Genomic DNA, 23,824 nt, shown 5'->3' on the forward strand with positions numbered 1-23,824 from the left:
TCTGGTCAAAGAGCTATATGACAGTTTTATTTGTAAAATACTTAATTCCTAACAGCAAAATACTTTAATTGTACTTTATAAAAGTTAGCAAAATTTGATACATTTGAAACAGAAACAAGAAAACTATTTCTACTTCAATTATTCAATTTTCTTTTCAAGATGGAAGCTATAGGTATGCACTGCACTTAACAGATTTCAGTGTCAGACGAGTCATTCAATAAATATATCCTTCTACCATTAAAATCTGTGAAGGGCAATGAAAACAATTCATAAAACAATTGAAAAAATATAAGCATTTTTGTCTCTTTCTGAGGTTTTGAACTAGTAATATCTATACACAACAAAGTTCTTGGCATTTACAACAAGGACTGTAACAGAAGAATTTGTTAATAGTACACCAGAACAACCGAATTTGCAGTACAACATTTTTACCAAGAAAAGAAAATCAGAAATTCAGTCTGCTTCTTGAATCCTACAGAAGACTTCTGCAAGGAGGTAGCAGAAGGAACTTAAATTACCAACTGATTTCATATTTGATAAGGCCATTGCATATCCTATGTTGCAATTAAAAAGCTGGTCCTATACTCTATACAATAACAGACGTTGAAGTGAGAACGAGTTAATTCACTGTTTTATCCTATTGCTAACAAATAAACTATGAAACCTTTGCCTTGGAGAGGACAGACTTAGTTAAATCTCATTCTGCTATGTACAGGTGTTATTTTGGAAGCCATAGTTTCCACAACTCTCAGAGGTAAAATCCACTCTCTATGCCAGTCTTCCAAGAAATTTCCTTCTGTGAAGAAGTTAGACCTCTGAGACTGCACTCAGACCCAACACAAGTGGCAAGGCAAGCTCACACAGCAGCCAGCCAGTAAGACACTGGGAGAACTGTGTGACTGATGCTGGAAAACATGGAACAGAAAGGCTTACACCAACTGTATGGAGTTCAACAAGGGCAAGTGCTGGGCTCTGCACCTGGAACAGGGCAACCCTGGCTGCATGCATTAACTGGGGAATGAGAAGCTGGAGAGCAGCTATAGTCAACTTGAGCATCAGTCAGCAGTGCCCTGTCAGCCAGGAGGGTCAGCCAGGTCTTGGGGGGCATCAGGCACAGCATTGCCAGCTGGGAGAGGGAGGGCATTGCCCTGCTCTGCTCTGCACTGGGGGAGCCTCACCTCAAGTGCTGGGGGCAGTTTTAGGCACCACAATATAAGAAACACATTCAGCTATTACAGAGTGCCCAGAGGAGGGCCATGAGGATGGTGAAGAGTCTGGAGGAGAAGCTGTATGAGGAGCAGCTGAGGTCACTTGGTTTTCGTCAGCCTGGAAGAGACTGAGGGGAGACCTCATTGTGGTCTTCAACATCCTCACAAGGGGAAGAGGAGGGGCAGGTACTGATCTCTTCCCTCTTATGAGCAGTGACAGGACCCGAGGGAACGGCCTGAAGCTGTAGCAAGGGAGGTTTAGGTTGGATATCAGGAAAAGGTTCTTCACCCAGAGGGTAGGTGGGCACTAGCAAAGGTTCCCAGGGAAGTGGTCATATCACCAAACCTGACAGAGTTCAAGAAGCATTTGGACAATGCTCTCAGGCACATGGTGTGATTTTTGGGGATCATCCTATGCACTGTCAGGATCTGGACTTTATGATCCTGATATGTCCCTAACAACTCAGCATATTTTATGATTCTATGATTACTTCCTTTTTTGAAAACAAACAAACAAAAAAACCCCAAACAAGAAAGAAGCTACCCAACAAAAAACCCCATTAACTTCTGTACAGTCACTGTTGTTGAATTCTAACTTACAAATTAAACTGAGATGTGAAATTGAATATATATGGTAATCAATTTTTATTTACTTTTAAAAGTTCAACATCCAAGTGATTTTGAAAATTAGTTTGTTAAAATTTGTTTGTTTGCTCTTTTTTTTTCTAATATATAACTTAGTGCACTAATAAATCTTAGTCTTGCACAGACATAAAGGAAAGGCAAGGGCATGAACATTTATTATTGACAGGTGCTTTTCTGGGCCTCATACACCTACAACAAGGGATTTGCTAAAAATGTGAAGCCTTAGCCACAGTAACCATGAGATGGTGAAGTTCAGGACCCTGAAGAAGTATTTTCCTTAAATTTCATTAAGAAAAACCAGAACCAACCACTGGACTGGGTTTTTTGTCCTTTTAGTAGAGCTAAATCAGAACAAAGCAGAGTAACTGATGCCTTGAGAGGCTACTTGGAACAGAGGCTAGACAGTGTTAAAGAAATAAAGTAGGTAATTATTAAAAGGCTTTCAAAGGATACACCTTGGGCAGTACAAGAGCCTGGCCAAGGCTACACCCAAGATGGATGATGGCTCACGAGTTTTCGCACTTTCATACGTTTCGGTCAATTTACATATTTTGGTTATTTGGCCAATTACAGCTTTAGGTTATGAAGTCCCATCCTCCCAGTTTGCTCTCATCAATTCGCTGTTGTTTGTACCTTATGGGTGTGAAGCTGCAACAGTGTCCTTGGTTGTCAGGCTGGAAAATGATTGTTTTGTCTGATTGAACTGTGATGAGAACTTGCTAACACTTTAGTTAAAGTTCAGAGTTATATACTAATGCAGTACAGAATCTGGAAAATATGAAAGCTAAAACTTAAGGCATTATTCCCCCTTACATTACCAGCTGAACTTGTCTGCCTCTTATCCTGCAAAAAAACACTGATATAGGAGGCAAAAATGTGAGAGATCATACAATCATTAAGGTTGGAAAAGACCTTGAAGATCATCAAGTCCCGATAAAACAAGTTAACTAAATGCAATTTAAAATATTTTTTCCTTTCTGATATTTTCACTGAAGATATCCAATTGTCAAAGCAAATTTCATTCCTCACACATAATGAGATAATTTAGCTGGCTATGATTCACCCTCCAAGGAGGACCACTCTTTCCTCTCCTCTTTTCCATCTGCTTCTGCTGAATTGATGCACAGTGCATCTTTTCTAACCAGATTAATCTTTCAGATTCAATGAATCATGACAAGAAGATGCTTTTAGGAGAGAGCACATTGCAAATGCTACAGGGAACACTGAAAATAATTTCTGAAGAACACAAACACTACCCATGCAAGGAGTTAGGGCTCCCAAGCCTTCTGCTAATTTTGGCCTCATGAAGTGATGCTATTTAGTACTGCTGACAACTCAGTTGAATAGGACAGCTTGATATTACAGGCTTCTACACAGAATTAATAAAAACCTGCTAAATTAAGATTTGAGATAGATGCTAGAGAACTTCAATCTGAGAGATGCTTTCCACTGGCTTTACGGGAGTGGGATCCTCTGGGGGACTCTGCACTCGAGGGCGGCACTGCCGGGGCTCTCTGGCGGATTCCAGACGTTGCCTTTTTAATCTCATGTCTGAGACTGCGGATTGTGCTGTTTATGGCAGCCACACATGCCTTCCAATCAAATCCACTTTCACTTAGATCAAAGGATGGAAAATTCTCTTGAAGAAATTCTAAAAATAAACAAGTATGTAACAGTGAATTATCAATTATTTAGGCAAGCTATATACTCTTTCTCTAAAGCTAAAACAAGTGCATGCTACCAAACCAGGACAGCAAGGCATATTGCAAGCCTTGAAAAGCAAAGCAGGGCAGATACTGATTTCCCCCTTTCTGTTATATTTGTTATATTTGAAAATGAGTAAGAAAGGTCTAAGCATAAAAACAAAATATTAAAAGAAAACATGACCATGTGTGTGGTTTTGATCCTTTGAAGTGCTGAGTAACTTCAGCTTCTAATATGGTCAGGTAGCAAAGAAAAATCTTGGGCTCCATTTCAGAATGACCAGTATTAGGCATGACAAAGCTTTCCTTCAGAGGATCTCTGACAACTATAATCACGAAAATTAATCACACCAGTTCAGTATAACACAGATGTACAGGAACAACAGTGACAGAAAAATTGTGAGAGCTCATTCCTTACCATACTGTAAGTAAGATCAGAAAACAAACACCTGAGTTTGGTAGCAATGACATAAAAAGGACTGGACTATGGTACCTTTCTCCCCTTCCATGAGTAAAATTAGTAGTTTAAAACTAAAATTAAAATTGGTTTTTAAAGTTATTGAGAAGTGATTGTCCTGCTGAGCTGAGCTGAATTACATGTTTTCTCTAAGCAACCCAGTAAAAGACTTAAACACCAAAAAAGAATTCTCATCTGTAGTTTCAAATCAAGGCAATATTGCTTCTCCTTCTCTGATTAACATCTAGATTTACCTTCATAGTAGAAAGAAAGGCATAGCTAGTAGATATTGTGTCAGCTTTGTTCTTCCACATACCAGCAAGTAAAAATCTAATATAGTATCATTGTTTACAGTTAATATTTTAACTTGTAATTACAAACCTGCAAACCCATTTTGCCAGAAAAACTTTGGTCTGAAGGAAGAAAGTAACTGAGATAAAAACTTGCGCGCTTGCAGTTCACTCTGCTCCAGGAGGAGAGGTGAAAGGGAGAGTAAGTGTGCCTTAGGATGCTCCTGTTATTAACTATGCTGACAAAGGATACACTACGTGTTGGCTGAAGCAGCAGACAGGCTCTCTTTACTTCCATCCCCAGCAGTAAATTCAAGAATACTTGACCTCAAAGGATCAGCACAGAACTGGAATTATTCAGGGTCTACAGAGCCTTTGTACATGGCCCACAAAATACTTTTAAAGTTATGTTTTTTCTTTCACCATAACTGACCGATTTTGGGGATTATAGTAAGGCTATGCAGGGTCCCTTCCTGCTCTGCAGGGTAACATTCAGGGAGCTGGTGCTGCCATCCAATCAGGCTGTGTTACAGGAAACAGGGGCAGGGACTGTCCTCTGGCTCCAGAGCAAAGTGACAAGGTCTGGCTGCAACACACAGGATTTGCCTCTTATCTGCTCTGTGGCCTACACGGTCTTCCTGTAGTCCTAAGACACACTTACTAGATCTTTTGAATGCTTCTTAAGCTCAAAATGTCAAGAAATAAAATATGTCTACACGTCTATATATGTGTATATATATAGTGGCAAAGTTTCCAGTGCTAGTGCTAGTGCTTGCCATACTGGAAATGGTTTCTGGCATGGTCTATCTGTCCCTCAAGCTATGCCCACACATCACCCCGAGGGTGTGAGTCACACCCTGCTTTATTGAGCATGAACGTGCTCCCTCAGACACAGTTCTCCTTCCCCACTTCTCTCCCCCATCCCAATGGTGGGGCAGGGGAACAGGACAGAAAGGAAGAAGGTGAGCAAGCACCTGTGTGTGCTTAGCTACCTGATGGGTTAAAACACAACAGCTGCTAAATTCCACTTCATACGCTGTCCTTTTTCCTATCTCTAAATATGGCTTTTTTGCTCCAGGGCTCAGTTATGAATTCCCTTAGCCCAACCTGTCTCCCCATAACTCAGTTCTTCTAAGCATCAAGATGGACTCCTGTGTACTTGCAGAAGGCTGTTCTTAAAGATCTATCAACTTTCCTGAGCTTCTATCCTATTCAGAGCTGTCTCTCACAAGCTCCCACCTGTGACTTTCCCAAACATGTCAAAGTGTGCTCTCCAAGCTACAGAGCCTGTACTCAGACTCTTCTTACTCTACTCAGGACCTCGGGGCCCATGATTTCATAATCTCTACAGTCAATGCCACCACCAATTATCCCACAACCACCCTTTTTATGAAGGAAGCCATAACCTGCTGTACATTACATCTCTGTTCTCTGCTTCATCTACACAGCCCCTGTATCAAGAAATTATCTCTGATGCCCTCCAGAATCCTCAGGGACTGCTTCCATCTCCCACTGCATTGCCCTTTCAAGACAATTGAGTTTTCCCATGCAAACCAGGTTCATGATCTGGAGAATTTCTTGAGCTACTAAAATATAACTTTATCTACTTCCTCTCAATTTGTTCCACTGCTCGCAGAAAATGCCTATAAGAACAGCTTCACAGACTAATTTCTGAAGCTGTATGCTTTATTCATAAGATACGAAGTTAATACTCCTATTAGTTTCCCCACATTATGATTTAACAGAGATTTTCTTACTTACCTCTGAGAGCATTAATTTTATTGGAATCCAGTGGGCTCATGCCACGATCAAGACTACCATACACGTTGCTTTTCACCAGCACCTCTTCACGGAACATATGACGGATTAGGAAGCGAGCTGACAACTCTGGCCGTGTCTTCCCCTTAGCGACATAAATGACTGAGAAAGGCAACTGAACATTGCGCCATGGGCTCCCAAGAGGTTCTAGAGAAGATGTCATGGAGGGAAGAGAGATACTTTACTCATCCAACACCAACCATGCCTCACAGTGGCTGTATTAAATCAAAACTGACACAAAAAGCTCACCTGGAAACTACTCTACTTGCCTGCAAAGACCAAAGCAAAACTGTAACATTACAGCTACTGCTAACATGAAACATACTGCAGACATGTGGCCAAGCAGCCAGAACACCCTGCCTGGTTTACAACCACAAAAAGTACTTCTGATATGTCTTCAGCAATGCAAGCTACATTATTAATTATTGCTTTCTAACTTGTGTCATCTCATGTGGAAAGATGATGCTTTCCCAAGTACGTAAGTAAATAAAAGCTTTGCTATTTTAGTGGCGCTTAGATTCTCCAAGCAGAAACAGAAAAAGAGTATTTTTCAACTACTTCTACCTCACTTCACTGCAAACATTAATACAAAAAAATGCAAAATTTTTAGTACATAAAGAGGTCTGTGGGATCTGACTAACAAATCTTGGGTGCAGGAACAGATCTGAAACAACCCCAAAGTGATCCTAATGGAATAAATTACTTCCAACGGCAACTAATCTCAGCCCATTTTCCTTGAGGGTCTCTAGCATCACATGCTGTATATGGCTTTTTTTCCCCAATGAATTTGTGTATTGAACACTTAAATTAAAAGAAGTGAAAATATAAAGTCTGCTTTAAGATTTTTATTGTCCTGAAGAGTCAATTTTGCAGAAAGGTGTACTTTTTCTTCTGAAATTGCAATACCATTCAATAGATATTCTGAGCTAGCTTTCTTTTTTAAGGCAGAATATCTACCAAATAAAAGAAAAAAGCCAGGGCAACTGAACAGAGTAACTGAATCTGAACTTCCCAATGTCACAGCAGATATGCATTATGGGACTCTGGTAGATGCAAACATATATTCTGTTAGCCAGATATAACACCCTTATTCATTCCCAAAAAGACTTCCTATGCGTACACCAAATGACTGCCTTAAGAGAAAAAGAAGACTCACATAGTTCAGAAAATCGCTTTACTACAGAATTATACCTACAGTTCCATCTTTTGCCTCTCATTGACTATTTAAAATGTAACAAGCAATTCCAGAACACAAAAATTTCTTTGTTTACCCATAGGTTCCAAAGACTGTTGTTTTCTGACCGAAGATATGTGGAAAGCTTCTGGAAACTTATCCAATGCTGAATTTTGCAATGTGTCAGTTGTGGAGCCAGTCATTTTCTGAGAATTTTGAGAATTGTCTCTACTATCTTCATTATAATTTAAATCTACACCATGAGATGTATCAGGAACATCAGACACTTCTTTCCTCTGAGCTGTCTGCTGAAACATTTAATGAGGTTAGTACACACACTGAGAGAAGCCTACCAGTTTGCTAATTGGTGTTCCAGTTTATTTCACACTTAGTATAAATTAGATTTCAGATCTTTGCAATATAGTTACTCCTGAATTATTTCTATCATGAAAACCACTGGTAGAACAGTTAATAATTATACAAAGATATGAACAGAGCATTTTAGAAGTAAATGTATTTGGAAGTGTTTTGGGAGTAACATTTCAGTCAATATAAAAGTGAAATGCATAGCTGAATATATATGAAAAAAAAAAAGCCTGCGAAAACAAGTGCTAAGAGCTACTTGTTTAAGCTCTCAATCAAATTAGACACTACTTCTGGGCAACATTTGCAGTGCTTTCCTTATAGCATCCTATGCCTGAACACTTCTTAATTGAACTCTGGACACAGAAGCAGAAGAGGCAAAGCAGAAAACAGCATATTCCAGTATTCCCCACATGGAACCAGTGCTGCAGTCAGCATGCCTGTGCTAAGCAACACAGAGACAGAACCCAAGGGATTTCCAATACAGCATTTGTACCATGAGCAGGTCAAATAATTAATCTGAGAAAAAAGTGCAAACTTAGTACTTAATAAATCATCACCTTTGCTTTGGTTTCAGAGCGTAAGGAGCGGATCATAGAATTGACATTAGTGATGCAGGTTTTCCAGTCTTTTCCACGCTCGCTCAAATCATAGGTTGGAAAGTTAGTTGCAAGAAACTCTGCATATAAAATATAGAAAATGTTTGAAGCGTCATAATAAAGCCCAGTATTCAGAAGTATCCTAATTTAGAAAGAGAGAGAAAGCTAACTAATGCTTCATATGCTTACTGTTCTCCATTTACAAACTTCAGATTTCCATCAATAAATATAGTAAACTTATGTTTTGAAAATAACCAGCATTATGAATTCAAGATGTTCTGTGATACTTTTTGAAATGTTGTGAATAATGCTTCTATTATATTAAACATTTCCTGGTAGAATTAGGGGAATTGTGTGATTTATCATACAAACTTTTAAAAAACCCCCAAAACCAACACCACCACCATCCCCCGCAAAAGAACAGACACAGGGTAATGCTGTTGCTGCAACTATTTCACATGGCTTATATAACCTCACACTCAATTTTAACCCTTTAACACATACATGCCATGGGATCTGTGTAAATGACTTGACATTTATTTAAAAAAGCCCCCTCCATCTTCACTACTTCTTACTCAACATAAGAGTGTTTGAAAAACACCAATTAATATTTGTCCCAAGTATACCATGGCCATACACCAATCCAAATCAACCAAACAAAAAACCACTGACAAAATCCATGGCACACACGAACTGCAATTAAAAATCTAGAGACAGCAAGCATGACTGATGAACACAATGTAAATAAAACTAGAAGAAATTTGAATAGTTTTATTTAAATTGGATAAAAATGAACACAGAAAATTGCAAAGCAGGACTTTCAAAACAAAAGGATACTGTAGAGTGGAGCACATCTACTACGGCATTTATCTGCTCCCCAGCTGCCAGACAACGATTAGCCAGAAACATACAGGAAAGGACTCCTTTTCAGTTCAAAACTTCGTTAAGTATGAAAGAAGTAAATCTGTGCATTTTGAAAGGTAACATACCTCTTATTGCAGCAATTTTGTTTGGATCCAATGTCCTGCGCCCTCGTGCATTCGCCCCCATAATGCTGCACAATAAAGTTTTCTTGGGGAACAAGACACGAACCAAGTGGCGTGCTGCGTACTTGGGTTTAGTCTTTTGCCGAGCCTTCACCAAATGGTTTCCAAGAACTTTTACATTTCTTGCTGGGTCACCAACAAATTCTTTTGCAAAACAAAAATATTCAAAGAAGAAAAAAATTAAAATCCCAAACGAGTAGTTAAAAACAGAACATTTTTTCAAACTCTTTCTCTTGACTCTCGGAGTATGTTCTCTCTACAATTAATTTTATTATGTATACTACTTAGCCTTGCTCTTATAAAAGCAGCTTTAAATTGGAATGGTAGCAGAAGTACCTTTTTGATTCACATTAACCACCAGCATAACTAACTGAAATCAAAACAACCAAGAAAATACATTAGACACCCAATTGTCCACAATGTTCACAGTGGTCTGTTTTATGTATGTTCAGTTACCAGGTATGTTTGCAAGACATTGACTCATGACACAGAACTGCTAAATCATAAATTGTTTACAAATTTTTAGATAGATATTTGAATACTTCACCTACCATTCATGCAGCTCTTCAGCTGTAAAAATGTATTTTTTAGACCAAAAGCAAAGAAGTCATAGCTCAGCCTTGCATATAAATCAAGGCATTTACACTTTAGAAAAGCATTAGTTTTTAATAGACGGTGCTATTTGATATGTGTATCTTTATTATAATGCAATGATCTATAGAATTCTTGTTTTTCTTTGGAATGAAGTATTTTGAAAGAAACCAAACACTGGAGTATTTGAATATAGAAAGGATGTTTCATTGATAAAATCCCACCCAATAAGAAAACAGGTATTTCCTTCACACAGATCAGGTAAGCTGCTTTCTTAAAAAAATGCATACAGGCAAATGTCTCACTTAGCTTTAGCAGCAATATCTTTTGCCTCCTCCAACACATGGGTAGCATGCACATATTACTTGTGAATTATATACAGAATAGAAAAGATTACATTAAGAGAGAAAAAAAGAGCCAAGAGTTAAAAGAATGCAAAGCACCTACTGTAAATCAAAGGCTTGGGGTAGTACCAGCCTTTTTTCAGCCTTTGTTTCTGTGTATTTTTCACAAAGGAACTCACCAAAGCTTGGATTGATGAAGACTGAAGAAGATGGTAGTTCTTCACTAATGTTCACATCCTCAGATGTATTTCTGTAGTTCAACTCCACAGCATTATTTTCATGACTGGGCTCAGATGGTGCTGGTATCGATGGTGATGCCACGGGTGAAGATGCAATGTTGACAGTACTTTCCACAATACTGGGAGCAAGATTTGATTGTGGTGAAAGGTCAGGCATCCCATTAGCTGTTGTGAATGATGAATGTAATGAATGTGTAGAAACTATAGTGGGGAGTGGTGGGCTCTGCCTTCCAACAGGCAGCTGAGATTCGAGCTGAAAACTCTGTGGGGCGTGTTTTACTTTGGAGTTGACTTGAACGTGGCCATTTTGTAAAGCAGTCCTTACAACTGGGCTATGCCTTCCCTGGCCTGATGAAGAAAGATGAAGACCTAAATCTCTTTCCATGTGTTTTTGTACTCTTATTTTTCCTGAAGGCAAATGACTGGAACTTCTGTATGTAAATCCAACTGGTTTCTGCAAATGTGATTCAGAAAAGAATTAAAAGGTTAAATTACACATAGCTGATAATTTTGAGGGTTTTTTTTAGCAAACCAGGAAAACTAGATTTTAGTAATGATGTTATTAGCAGCATACTCTTCCTTGAAGTAGTCTCTATCATCAACTCAAGAGCTACCATATTTTAGCCCTCCCTCTACTATCTTCTATTCTCATTTTTATCTGCAACACTAAGAGTTTATCTGGTCAGCTTCAATGTTTCTCAATTTTTTTTCACCTGGGGGGCAAAACTATTTTCTAGACCTCTATTAAAAAGTAAATAGACAAAATAAAATTTAAAATTTTTCAGTTATTTACTCAGTCACTGGCTGATGAATTTTCAAAGAATGTGTCCACTGCCCTGCTTAAGTCATTTTAAACAAGAAAAAAAACCCCAAACACTTTCTCTTCTTTATTTACTTGTTAGCTGAAAACATTAAACATTCAGATCTCATCTACAATGAAGATTCCAAAGGGACTGAAATGGACAAACTGAGAGATGGGCTATGTTTTCCATCACTTCATGTACTTTTATTAAAAATCATACAGCATGTATTCTAGTTCGAAACACAAGTTACTGAGCAGAAGCCACCAGATGAAGATGACACATGTGGATTTGTTTTTCTTATTTTGTTTAATTTTGGTGGTTTTGTGTGTTTCTTTAGAGAAATCTCATTATATTTCAACCTTGTAACCTCAAAAAAGAAAAATCTATGACCTTAAGGAAGTCTTATGTATCTGAAAATTTGTCAGTTTCTCCAGCATTTGGAATTCATCTAATAAAAAAGGTACCTTTACCCCAAACCATTCCATTAGCCCTTCACAAGTACAGCAAGGGTACAGCTACAAAAAACCACAACAGCATTCCTGATGATTTTAAATGGCAGAACCTAAGAAAATAGCTGGCAGATAAAAGCCTTCAGGGAAAAAAAAAAGCAATGCACATCACTTTTAACCCAAAAATACAAACATTAAAGCAGTTGCCGTCCCACATATCAGAGGGGAAGGTAAGAGCACAGAGGTCTTACGGGGTTCATTTGTATTTGACAAGATCAGTTTATTCCTGAAACTCATGGATTTGGATGTGTAGACAGCACAAGCTTGGAGTTGACAATAAAAATACATAACAAATAAAACCTAGTATCCTACTGATAGCTGACAGGTGTGAGAAATCCAGCTCCACCCACCCTTAAAACAAATGGCCTTACTGCTGTCTTGACATCTCCTGACAGCAGAATCATCTCTGCCACATTAAAAGCTTTGTAGTGTTGATGGCAAAAAAAGTCATTATGGATTTTATAACCTTTTTAAAAAATCATCTGTTATGCTTTCCTTTAAAAGATCATTGTTAGAAGTACTAAAATTGTGTGTCTTAACAGTAGATTGACCATTTAGGAACAAAATGAATACTGTGTACTCAATAGCAGACATTATTAAAAATGTTTAAAAAGGAGTTTCCATTAAAAAATAAATTCTATACTGTAATGGATATGACAACATACTGTTCAGATCGAAAGTTCAGTTCAACCCAGTTGAACCAACCTGACTGATGCTTGAACTCTCTTCTAAATGCAGAAACCAATGAGACAACACATCACATGTTGCAAAGGTGCAACAGCAATATACTGAAGTTTAAGATGCACCTACACAATTCACTTCTGTTCATGCCAATACAAATAGAATTTTACAGCATCTATCACAGCATCCAGAATTTGATGGGAGTCACTGCCAATCTGTGGCCACCAGTCAATAACACAGGAAACTGAAGCTGGCACATAATCAGAAATCTCAAGTAATTGGATTGAAATAGATTCTAAATCTACTATTTTGCTCCTTACTTTAATCTTAGTGAAAGGACTGGGATTTTAAAAATAAGCATCAGAAGAAATGAGAGAATTAAAGCAAAAATAAATGTCTTAGGTCTTTAATACTCACAGGTTTGAGCAAGAATGGCTTTATACGAGTATGCTGCATTTCCGAGACCTTACGATGAAGCAAGTCAAATTTTTTATCCAACTTCTGAATGGCATCATACATGGCCTGTCAACAAATACAAGACTGAAAACAGTACTGTTTCACCTAAAGAACCCAACCTAAACCTGAAGAAACCAAGAAAGTTCAATTAAAAGCTGAACTCACTCCCTAAAACTTAGCCAACTTCCTTCAACAGCACTGCTGAATGCTTAAGGAGACTTACAAGACATTAACAATTGGCTACAAACCACTTACAAATTGACTTCCATTAAGCATGACCTGAATAACTCCAGTCACACAAGTGCTCACCTGAATAAATATGGGATGCTTTTAATTTTAGTGCAGTTATTTTCAATTTTGCCAGTTACTGCTTCAGAAATCAAAAGGAAAGAACTCACAAAACCAACACTAGCAGGATTTTTGGCACACCTTTGGCAAGCAACTTGTACATTCAATAGCTGGGTGTGTATCACTGCCCTATCTTTCCCACTACTGTGAAGCTCCTCCCAATAACTAAACTTTACATTTTGTATTAAAGCTTAATATTTGAAAATTATTCTTATGAAAAGTTCAGAGAATATGAAGGAGATTAGTTTTACTTTGAAAATATTGTAGTTATGTGGGAAATTAACAAGCAAACAACCAGAAAGGATCATGTCACTGGTTGTCAAGTTTATAATACAACTCTTCCTGAAGTTTAACTAATATTGTTTAAACACCATTTCAGACATAAAGATAAAAAAAATACCTGGCAATAACTGAGGACCTCCATAAGAGGATTCTGCTGGTATCCAGTATAAGAAGCTTCAGATAAAATGCTTTCCTTTTTCATTAAAATAATAATAAAATATAAAAAAGAAAAAAAAAAAAGAAAAAGGAGTGTAAGGTACTAATATATACATGGACTTAGGACATCACATTAAGCAAGTAAATCCCAACTTCAAATCTCTCATGTTACTTCAGCCTCATGTTTCCTCAAAACATACATCCCCAGAGCAGCTTTTCAAAGTCAGTCAAATAACAGAAAATTCACTTACACATTCATAGTCTGGTTCATACTCATAAATGACACTGTCACTATCTTCATATTCTTCTTCCCTGGTTCTCATCTGGGAAATAACATAATTAACATTTAATGTTTTGAAAAGTTAAAGAAGTCTTCCAGGAATCCAACTTGGACACTTTTGGTTGTAGCTGTAATTCCCTCCCTTGGCTATAAGAGGGCCCAAGAAAACAAGACCTACCACAGTCATCTTATTTTTGTACAGGTGTGTTAAGGAAACTTTCCTGTCTGACCATGCAGGAGACACTCTGGTGGTCACTCAGGGACTGTAACTGCTGGGCTGAAGCCTCTTTGCAGTGGGTGGCTTAGATGCCCTGCCTGACTCCCTACATACTCTACTTTCACAGTCAAAGGTTTCCTTATCAGCTTGACCCTGGATTTGTGATAGCAGAGTCTCAGACCTCTGGTTTCTTCAAGTAAATTTACCATGGTACAGGAATAGGACATATATATATATATATATATACATACATGAAAAATAACATGCTTTTTTATTTCTTTATTGTAAGGCAGAACTTCCTCATCAAACTAAATGTACTATACAGCCAAGCTTATGCAATCACAGAATCATGGAATCACTCAGATTGGAAAAGACCTCCGAGTCCACATTATGAGGCTTCAGTGGGTATAACTGAAAGCAGAAGCTGTAAACAATTTCTAAAGAGGCAATTTTCTCATGGCTTGGAAACTGATTTTAAGCAGGAAGAATGGTGCCATCACCTGGACAATCCTGGCATTTTCCCTTTGTGGATGGATGCCGATCCCATCCACCACTCACCACAGATTTAAAGTGTCTGCTGGTGGTGTTTTCTTTTAAATTTTATTTTTTTAACTGAACAGGTTTTATTTTAGAAAAGGAAGGCTGGGAGGGGGGTAGGTGATGCTTCTGTTTCGTTTACAATAGGCAGAATTCAGTGACAGATAAAATTCTGGAGATTATTCTGGGAGTTACTGAAAAACACCTGAAGGACAACCGAGTCATCAGTCACAGCCAGCAGAGTTTCAGAAGGGTAAAGTCCTCCTTGTCAAAGTTAATTTCCTTTTCTGACAAGATGACCCACCTAGCTGATCAAGGGAAGTCAGATGATGTAATCTGTTTGGATTTCAGTAAAGCTTTTGATACTGTCTCTCACAGGATCCTCTGGACAAAATGTCTGGTCCGCAGCTGTTCAAACACATCACAGCATGAGTGAGCAACTGGCTCACGAGCCAGGCACAAAGGGTTACAGTGAATGGGGTGACATCAGACCTGTCACTAGTGGGGTTCTGCAGGGCTCCATCCTGGGCCCTGTGCTTCTCAACATCTTCATAAATGATGTGGACACAGGACTGGAAGGGAGACTAAATTTTCTGATGACGCTAAGTTGGGATGAGCTGTTGACTCCCTTGAAGGTGGAGAGGCCTCGCAGAGAGATCTGAACAAATCAGAGGCTGGGCAACCACCAACTGTATGAAGTTTAACAAGGACAGTGCTGGATTCTGCACCTGGGATGGGGCAACTCTGGATATATGGACAGACTGCAGAGTAGGAGGCTGAAGACTTGCTAGAAGCATCCAAGCATAGATATCCTACCCATCTTCAGTGGGATGTCATCAAATCACCACGCAACAGTGAAAAAAAAATTATATTCCAAGTAACATTGAAACTGGTCTCAAAATGAAGGGCTATTGTTTGGTGAAACATACCACATTGTGTTCCACTAGAGCAGGAGAAAGTCGTTTTCTTTTATTATGCAAAACCACAAAATCCATTTTCTCAGGGCTGTGACCAGTTCCTCTCTGCATCATTGCAGAATGGCTCATTTGTGAGGCCGTTTGATCAGCAAGTACTGGCAAGCCTTCACTTCCTGTTAAAGTGAAGAGAAAGTAAAGATCATCAGAAAGTTTCGCACTGCATTAAATGTTTCACTACAGTAAAAATAGGCTCAGTCACCATTTTTTTTTAACTTTCACACTGCTTGATTATTTGAAATTTGTTTACCAGCATACTATCAAACAGTTATTTATCGAATTAATTTGGATCAGAAATTATAAATTCAATTTTGTTTTTTTCAAACATAATGATATTTGAAAAAGTGCCAGTAAAAGTAATACTGACTTTGTGAGCATAAATGGCTAAGAAAAAATTAAAATAAAAGGTGTTTTGCAGCAGGCAGGGGGAAATGAAAACCTAGATCTCTCTCTGCATTATGTTGAGCTTGCTCTGACAGCTTCTTATAGTAGGCAAGAAGATACAAGACAAAAGTATAAGAAACTCATTTGGACAGATGGAATGAGATGTGAAGGAAAGGCACTGCTCTACAAGACACCAGACTAAGACAGTGGTTGAATAAAACAAATCCAACAGAATTTCAGTTCAAAGTTCAATACTCACATTTGAGATAAACCTGTGGTGTGTTTCTCATATATCTCACTATAGTTGATTTTAACTAGACAATATCTAATGCTAATACACCCAAAGATAATGAAACCATATTTTACCTTTTAAGAAACAACTGCTTTCATCATGATTAATTTATTAATAATGAAATAATTACTCATGTCCCAAAGCCAAGGTCAGCAACTGTCTAGGACAGCTTCTTGGACAGAAGTTTTAATTTTGGTGGGGTTGTTTGTTTGCTTATTTTCAGTAACAGAGACAAATCCCCCAGTAAACCATCCAAACCATCCTCCACTCCCAAATTTGTTTTTAAATGTAAACATATAGACAACTACAGAATACTCTACTGTCAATTAGAAGACCAAGAAATCTAAATGTTCTCAGAAGCACCCAACAACACTAGGAAACATATGTAACTTGTGTCTGTGAAGAGAAACACTGATGGGATTCTCTAAAGAGTTAATTGGCTGAATTTAAAAAGAAATCCTCCAAACTAGAGAGTGCCTTCATTTAGTTACAGTAATTTTCCTCGCTGACTTGGTAATACTGCTACAGAACTTTATAAATGCTCATAACAGCTGTGAAGAATTTATGTCTGGGCCAATGAAGCATTGGGTAAGATTTTTTGAGAGATTTTGATCTTGCATGTTAAAATAAATACAGTGAATTAAAGACAATCACAATGGCTACTTACAACTAATAATTTATCATCTTAAACAACCATCTAGCTATCATTACACATCAGCATCTCCAGTACTAAGTTACACTAGACAGATTATCTAAAAACCTAAAAGCCTAAAAATTTTAGGCGAGGTTCTTCCATGACATTTGTTTTCCAAATTGCTTCCTAATTTATTCCTAGGTATACTTACCTTTACAAGTAAGTAAAAAGTAGTCTTTTTAAAACGTGGTATTTTAGCAGGCTCATCATTTATAAGGACATAGAACGTAATAACTAAAAGGCACTTTTCTTTAAAGGCACTGCCAAGCAATTTCTATAAAGTAGCTTTGTAATAAAACGTGTTTTAAAGATACGGGTAATATAGAAAGCACTGAATCCAAAAGCACGGAACATATGGCATTAAAACTAGCCATTAACTATCAGATCACAATAGAAATGAACAGTAATTACCATAGGCAAGTTGACTCATGTGGTGAACAGAACTGTTTCCTTCAGAGTTCTGTTGCACTGGCATGCAGCTTTGTGTGGACAGCCCGTTGTCTCCATGGTCCATAATCAGTGCTTCATCCTCCTCCTCAGTCTTCACACACAAATAATCTATTAGCAGATGCAGAAAGAGAAACAGTTAAGACTGCAGGTCATTCTGCATATCAGGTGACAACTGTTGTGCTTGTATCAGACCTAGCATTACCTCAATTGTACCACAGGCTATTATAGATTCAGCTTCACTTTAGCATCTAAATGCAAAGCCACTTTTAAACACAGGCACTGAGGTTTAAACGCACACTAGAATAGAAGCAGCTTACTATTGTTTAGTTGGTGAGATTTCTGAAACTGTTCAGAACTGAATTCCCTCTAAAGTGTCCAGCTTCAACAGGAACAGTTACTAGCCAGTAACAAGCACTTCTACAAACTCTACTGTTTACATATTCAAGCATACGAAAAAATGTATTAATCTGGTCTTGAAATTTTACTTTCATAATTAAGACTTGCTTAATACACTTGAACAAATCAGTCTACAAATCCTAACTGTATACTTGGTATTAAGATCAATCCAAACACTGGCTCCCAATGCAATACTGTGCAGAAACGCTGAATGGCAAATCTCCAGTAGCAGATTTTTTCCAATTAAACACGCTACCTCAAGAGAAAAATGGTTTCAGAATAACTGTATTACAGTTATTATTGCTAGATTCACTGTTTTTGACCGGGTCAGGGAGGGAGTGGAATTTATTTTTGATGAAACAAATTAATGGAAGGAACCTTATCAAGTTAGGAAATAAAACTGAAGTTCAGCCAGCACACATGCATGACACTCTAAGTATGAGTAACACAGGCTGTATTTTCCACACTGTCTCTGCCCTGTTCAGTGCACAGGATGGACTGAGCTCCAGGAATGAACCAGAACTGTATGAGTGGAACAGCAGTCTGGGTCTCTACTCTTACATAATCACTTCATTCCAAATCCTTCTCTCTCCTAATTTCTTAGAGACCAAAAGGTAAGAATGAAGTTGAATTTCACAGGTCATTCAGTTTTCCCTCTGGCCAATAGTTCCATGTAATTCAAAGGACATAATACAGCAGGGTTTGGATTTAACCCATCAACCGCCACGCCATAAAGAGCTTTGTTCATAGGTGTAAACAAAGCCAAAAAACTACCTGGGGCAGAGCTGACCTGTACAAAGGAGTTTAGCTGAGGACACACTCTAGGATATGCTGCTTAGGCTGCCAACAGGAGAACAGTTCTTGGCCAGTTTTCATCAGCTGTATAGAAGTAAACAACAGGCTTACTCATGAACTTAATTTAGGTGCAGCTTATAGCAAAACACTTCAGTGATATTCACTGACTAAAGTTCATTGCAGGCTAACATGAGATATTAGCATGTACTGAATTATTTAACTGCCTCACAGGCACAATTTTTTTTGTTGACAATCATTTAGTATTCTACCTACTTTGGGAGAGTATTAACAAAGAGTCAGTAAAAGTGCATCTGCATCAAAGCAGGAGGGATGACAATCCTCTCTGCCAATTTCCCCAGCCAGGATGCCAGATTAGTGCATGGTCTGACAAATGCCCTACTTACAGCTGGGTCTCTGCTGTCCTGCAGTCATCTTTCTATCCCTAACTAGACAAAGCAATGCAAATTGTATGTTATTTAGGCATCCCTAAAAACACAAAATTTACCTGTATATTCATAATCTTTGCCACAGATCTCATGCCTCACTCAAGTAACACCAGCAAAACAACCCGACCTGATCAGCAACTACATCACTCAAATCTACACTAGAAAGAGTGATGACTATAGAAGAGGGAAAATTCTGTGCAACCAGCACATAGCAAAGTCAAAGCAGCTCCATCTGGACTAGAGGAAGGCCAGTATGATCAGAAGCTAGGAGAGTTTCTACAAGTGGTTGATACTGAAAGCAAGGGTCAGTCTTCCATACCCTCTACCACCCCCCCTTAAATAAATTTCAAAATCAGAATTTCTACAGTGCAGTGGACTCTGAGCAGAAATTGTTTCCAAAGCCTGCAGCTACACCAACTCACAACTGGAAAGCAAACCTAAACCAAACAGGAAAATACAGAAAGCAAAACCACCTCAATTAAAAAAAAAAAACAAAAACAAAAACAAAAAAACAAACCTATAACAGATTTCTACAGTGACATGGAAGCAATGCAGCAACAAGCAGTAATCTCTCATTTTAAGCTTGCAGGTGATGGCCAGGATTCTCCTCATCCCCTGGCCCTTTAATTTCCATCACCCATTGCTGAACACGGCTGCTTTCACACATAGAAAGGGAATTATTCTGCCTTCAGAACAGCACTTCTACATGAACAATCAAGAAACTTGAAGATTAGAATACACCACCCACTTCCAGGAAGGCTTATTAGTATGACTGGTCACATTGCAACAATAAGAAAAGCAGCTCCAAGAATGTAGACTCACCTGCTTTATATCCTCCTTTCCCTAATGCATTGTAGTTGCTCAGCCTCTAAAGTCAGTGGACAAACTTAAATGTCTTTGCTATAGATTTGACTACATTGATCAGCAAGAGAAAGATACATGTAATCAAAAATATTTTTTATAAGACTGTTGAGAATTAAACAAAGTTTACTTACAGAATACAAAATATTATTAATACCTTCAAAAATTTGCAACAAGAAAAAAATCCAGCTATTTAGCCATAATTAGAAAGACACTGCAACAACTGCTTAGTCCTCTAAGCAATTTTAAATATTTCTAATGCTTCCTTAAAGTGCCCAGGAATAGAAAATATTACCATAAGTATATAGCACCAAACAGTATGAAATACAATTCTGACTCTCAGGAAGAAATCACAATCTGCCAAATCCTATAGATTAATTTGTGCTCCTGAAAAAAAAAAAAAGAAAGCCATTGAGTGTGTCTTACTTCTGAACTTCTGACTTGGATGAAGATGCAACTGCATTTCTTGTGTCAAATTAGAATTATATATACATTAACTCACTCCACTGACAGAAAATTTCATTATATAGATATTTAGATGCTTCCAGTAAGTCTTGAAAGGAAATTCTGAATTTAAGAAGTATGACTAAGGAAATATTTCAGGTTTACATATTTCAAACATGGCTTTTACTGTGAAATAGATTAAGTACATTACACATTAGTAAGACTTACTAAATAGGCTGATTTATTCAATCATTGGATCAAGTTATTAGTTTAGGAGACCTCTGAATTTCTGTTTGAAAACTGAAGTAACAGTAATATAAAATTAGAAAACATAACCAAACTAATTTCCTTTTCAGACTCAATGCATACTCTGAGTTATATTATATAAGCGATGACTTAGAATTTGCAGTGGAGCAGTAGGATATGCTAAAACCTCAAACTTTATAAAAAAATGTGCATTGTACAGAAAGACATTTATAGACAGAGCAGTCCAGTGAAATGACCATATTAAAAAAAAAAACAAGATTGGAGGTGATCTTTTTAACTTCTAAGATGTTCAAGTTCATAATTCAGAATTCTTTCATCAGGAGATCATCTTCACTTCTGCACAAAAACATCACGTTGAAGCACATTGAAGGCACATACACTTGAATTATTTGCACCCAAAAAGTCCAACTCTGTACCTAACCCTGTACTACATTAAATTACAGCTTTTTATGCAGCTCTGTGAAGCCAAGCATCACAAAGAATTTATTTCCAGTAACCAACAGAAAGATATATTTAAGATTTACTAGGACTTGAAAATGTGTTGGTATTAAACATCAAGAAATACTAAAACCAAGCAAACAAACAAACAACAAACTCAAACTCTTTCAAAGGCAGAATTGAAAGGAAAAACACTAAAGCTCAAAAAACCTCTCTAGCAACTATGAATTACATACCAAAACAAGTCAAGCAAAGCAATGGCACCCAAATAAATAAAGAACTTACCTGGGATGAAACTAAGCCACAAAAGGAGAGACAGCTAGCCTTAACTTGAATCACAATTAGATCCTGTGCTATTTATGGCATGACACTTGTGCTAACAAACACAAAAAAAGTGAACACAAGGGAGAGCCCAGGGACACCAGCGCCTTTCAGGGTTAGTATCATCCCATCACAACTCTACGTAATCATTTGCCTATTAACTAAATCTCACTGCAGACATAGCTGAGAGGTTTAGGCAGATTTATGATAATGAGAGCTAGAAGCACAGAAATACAACCAGATCTGTCTGATGCATCAGCTGAAGTCTGAAGACAAGATGACAGACTATTTTTTTATTTCCCGAAGTATGTTACTAATAAAATACATCACATAAGCCAGTGGAATAAGGAACAACTTGTACTGAATTAGACATTACCTGATGAATGCTCTCACTAGTTGCAAAAACACAAATGTAAGTGATCATCAGCATAGAATGGTAAAGGGAGGTTGATAAAAGAAATGGCTGAAAGCATTGACTAGTACTAAATCCCATCCCAACCTCTACTACCGAGTTCCTGGAGAGCTTCTTGCAAAATCACTAAAAACTTTTTATAGAAATCTGATGAGTTGTCTTAATTATGAGTTCAGTTAGACACCTCTGTATTTCTGCAAACATTATCTCAACACACCCAGGTGAAACAGCCAGCCATGGAAGCTCTGTGTAAGTCAAACCAGATTTTACAAAGATTTTTAAATACTGCACTCAGAAAAAAATGGTAGCACTCATCTTAAACCACATCCTTAGCATACTTCTAATTATTCTGTCCTTCCTCTACATATGTTCTCAGGGATCAGAGACACCAGAATACTCTACCAGAGATAAAATGCTTAACAACAGCCTCTAAACACTGAAATGGTTAATTTAGGATGCTGCTGTCAGAATTTGCAATAAACTAAGGCAACAGAAACTAATGTTCAACTCATACAAACTAATTACTATGGAGAGAAGCAAAATAGTAAAACCAGATTTCCTGTACCTTTACATGTCATATTTAGATCATTGAGACGATAAGTCAAGGTAAAACCACTCTCACATAAAGCCCTTTGGTGTTTATTAAGACTGGAGCTCATACTGCACCTTTTGATTAAAAAATATTATTAATGTCATATCTTTTTTATTGTCAGGGATTAACACAGGCTTAGCATTTGCTAGGATTGCTGAGTAACAAACAAAGCCAATCAGGAAATTGAAGAATTGAAGACAAAGGAAAAGCACCGACAAACACATTACTGTGCGCATTTATTTAATAGAGATTATTTCACAATTGCTCTGCTCCCACCCTTCTGCCATCTCAGTCCTATCCCTTTAGCTCAAGTTGACACTTGCAGAACTACACAGCGAACTGGCTATTTCCTGATCAGAAAAGTTCCTTGAACAATGATATCATACAAGAGAATTTGGCATCTGAGCAAGACACAACTGGAAGATCTTTAGAGGATAGGTCTGTGACAGCAAAAACCTAAATGGGCATAAACTAATCTGAATCTGTGTAAACATCACTTCCCCGAAAGGCAAGGCAAAGCACGTAACTGGCGGAAATAGACCTGTTTTAGTCCAAAGTCAAGGCGTCTGGTCTCTAAGACACTTAAGTTGTGCTATACATTGTGCCTTCTGATAGACAATTCATTAGGTCAGGCCTCTCACTTTATGAACAGCATTCATCTCTTCCTTCCTCAGGTTTTGTATGCAAGTAACTACAGCGCTGGGGGAACCCATCAAAGCCGAGACCTTGCTGCTCCACAGGAAAGTCTCCCCAAGATTTTGGCACTACGCTCAGCTGCCATTTGAAGACTAGGGAAAGCAAAAGCTTCCCCCACCATCAACACTGGAACTGAGGCAACCGATCTGTAGCTGGGCACACTACTCCTGACAATTAACTTCCCCGCGAGTCCTGCCCCGAGAACGCGCAATCCGGGGAGAGCCCCGGGAGAGCCCCGGGCCGCACGCTCTGGGGGGCAAAGGCACGCGGCCCCGCCCGCCATGAGCCGCGCCCCCGCGCCGCGAGACCCCGCCGGCGCTGACGCGGCGGCGACGGGCAGGAGCGGCAGCCAATGGCAGCGCCGGCCGCGCGGGATCGGGCGAATAGCGACGGGCGCGGGGGGCGTGGCCCGGCCGGCTCGGCAGCCGGCGTTGGGGCTGTTGCGAACGATGAGGGAGCGTTCCCCGCGCCGCGGCGGCGCCGCGTCTCTCCCACCCCCCTCGGCGGGGCGAGCCGCCCGGCCGGGAGCCTTACCCTCCTCAGACATGGCTTCCTGGGGCGGCTGAGCGCGGGGTCCTCCTCGGGCGGGCCGGGCGGCGGAGCGAGCGGGGCTCGG

The 23,824-nt window shown here is 38.7% G+C and overlaps 1 protein-coding gene across 4 annotated transcripts; it reads right to left on the minus strand.

Moving 5' to 3' along the window:
- On the minus strand, positions 1–23,817 carry BEND2 (BEN domain containing 2). 4 transcript variants are annotated; one of them, XM_053933370.1, is made up of 13 exons: positions 23,743–23,817; positions 18,727–18,815; positions 17,502–17,648; positions 15,676–15,836; positions 13,964–14,035; positions 13,675–13,749; positions 12,888–12,992; positions 10,418–10,931; positions 9,247–9,447; positions 8,219–8,337; positions 7,393–7,600; positions 6,065–6,268; positions 1–3,504 (listed from the first exon to the last, which is right to left on the minus strand). In XM_053933370.1, the coding sequence occupies exons 3-13, from the start codon at positions 17,602–17,604 to the stop codon at positions 3,281–3,283; spliced, it is 1,986 nt and encodes a 661-aa protein (XP_053789345.1). In that variant the 5' UTR covers positions 17,605–17,648; positions 18,727–18,815; positions 23,743–23,817; the 3' UTR covers positions 1–3,280. The 4 variants fall into 4 exon arrangements, with proteins under 4 accessions (XP_053789345.1, XP_053789341.1, XP_053789355.1 ...); XM_053933366.1 differs by lacking the exon at positions 18,727–18,815 and adding an exon at positions 20,334–20,425 and having other exon boundaries at positions 23,743–23,814; XM_053933380.1 differs by lacking the exons at positions 18,727–18,815; positions 23,743–23,817 and adding exons at positions 20,334–20,425; positions 23,154–23,428.
- Between the last annotated feature and the right edge of the window lie 7 nt (positions 23,818–23,824).

The sequence above is a fragment of the Vidua chalybeata genome, chromosome 2 (assembly GCF_026979565.1).
Source record: "Vidua chalybeata isolate OUT-0048 chromosome 2, bVidCha1 merged haplotype, whole genome shotgun sequence".
Lineage (NCBI taxonomy): Eukaryota > Metazoa > Chordata > Aves > Passeriformes > Viduidae > Vidua > Vidua chalybeata.

Excerpts from the sequence above, each read along its gene's own strand:
- BEND2 (XM_053933359.1), bottom strand. Across the intron at positions 10,932-12,887 it reads AGCCATTCTTGCTCAAACCT|AAACCAGTTGGATTTACATA; the intron begins GTGAGTATTAAA and ends TCACATTTGCAG. Across the intron at positions 7,601-8,218 it reads GCTCTGAAACCAAAGCAAAG|ACAGCTCAGAGGAAAGAAGT; the intron begins GTGATGATTTAT and ends ATGTTTCAGCAG.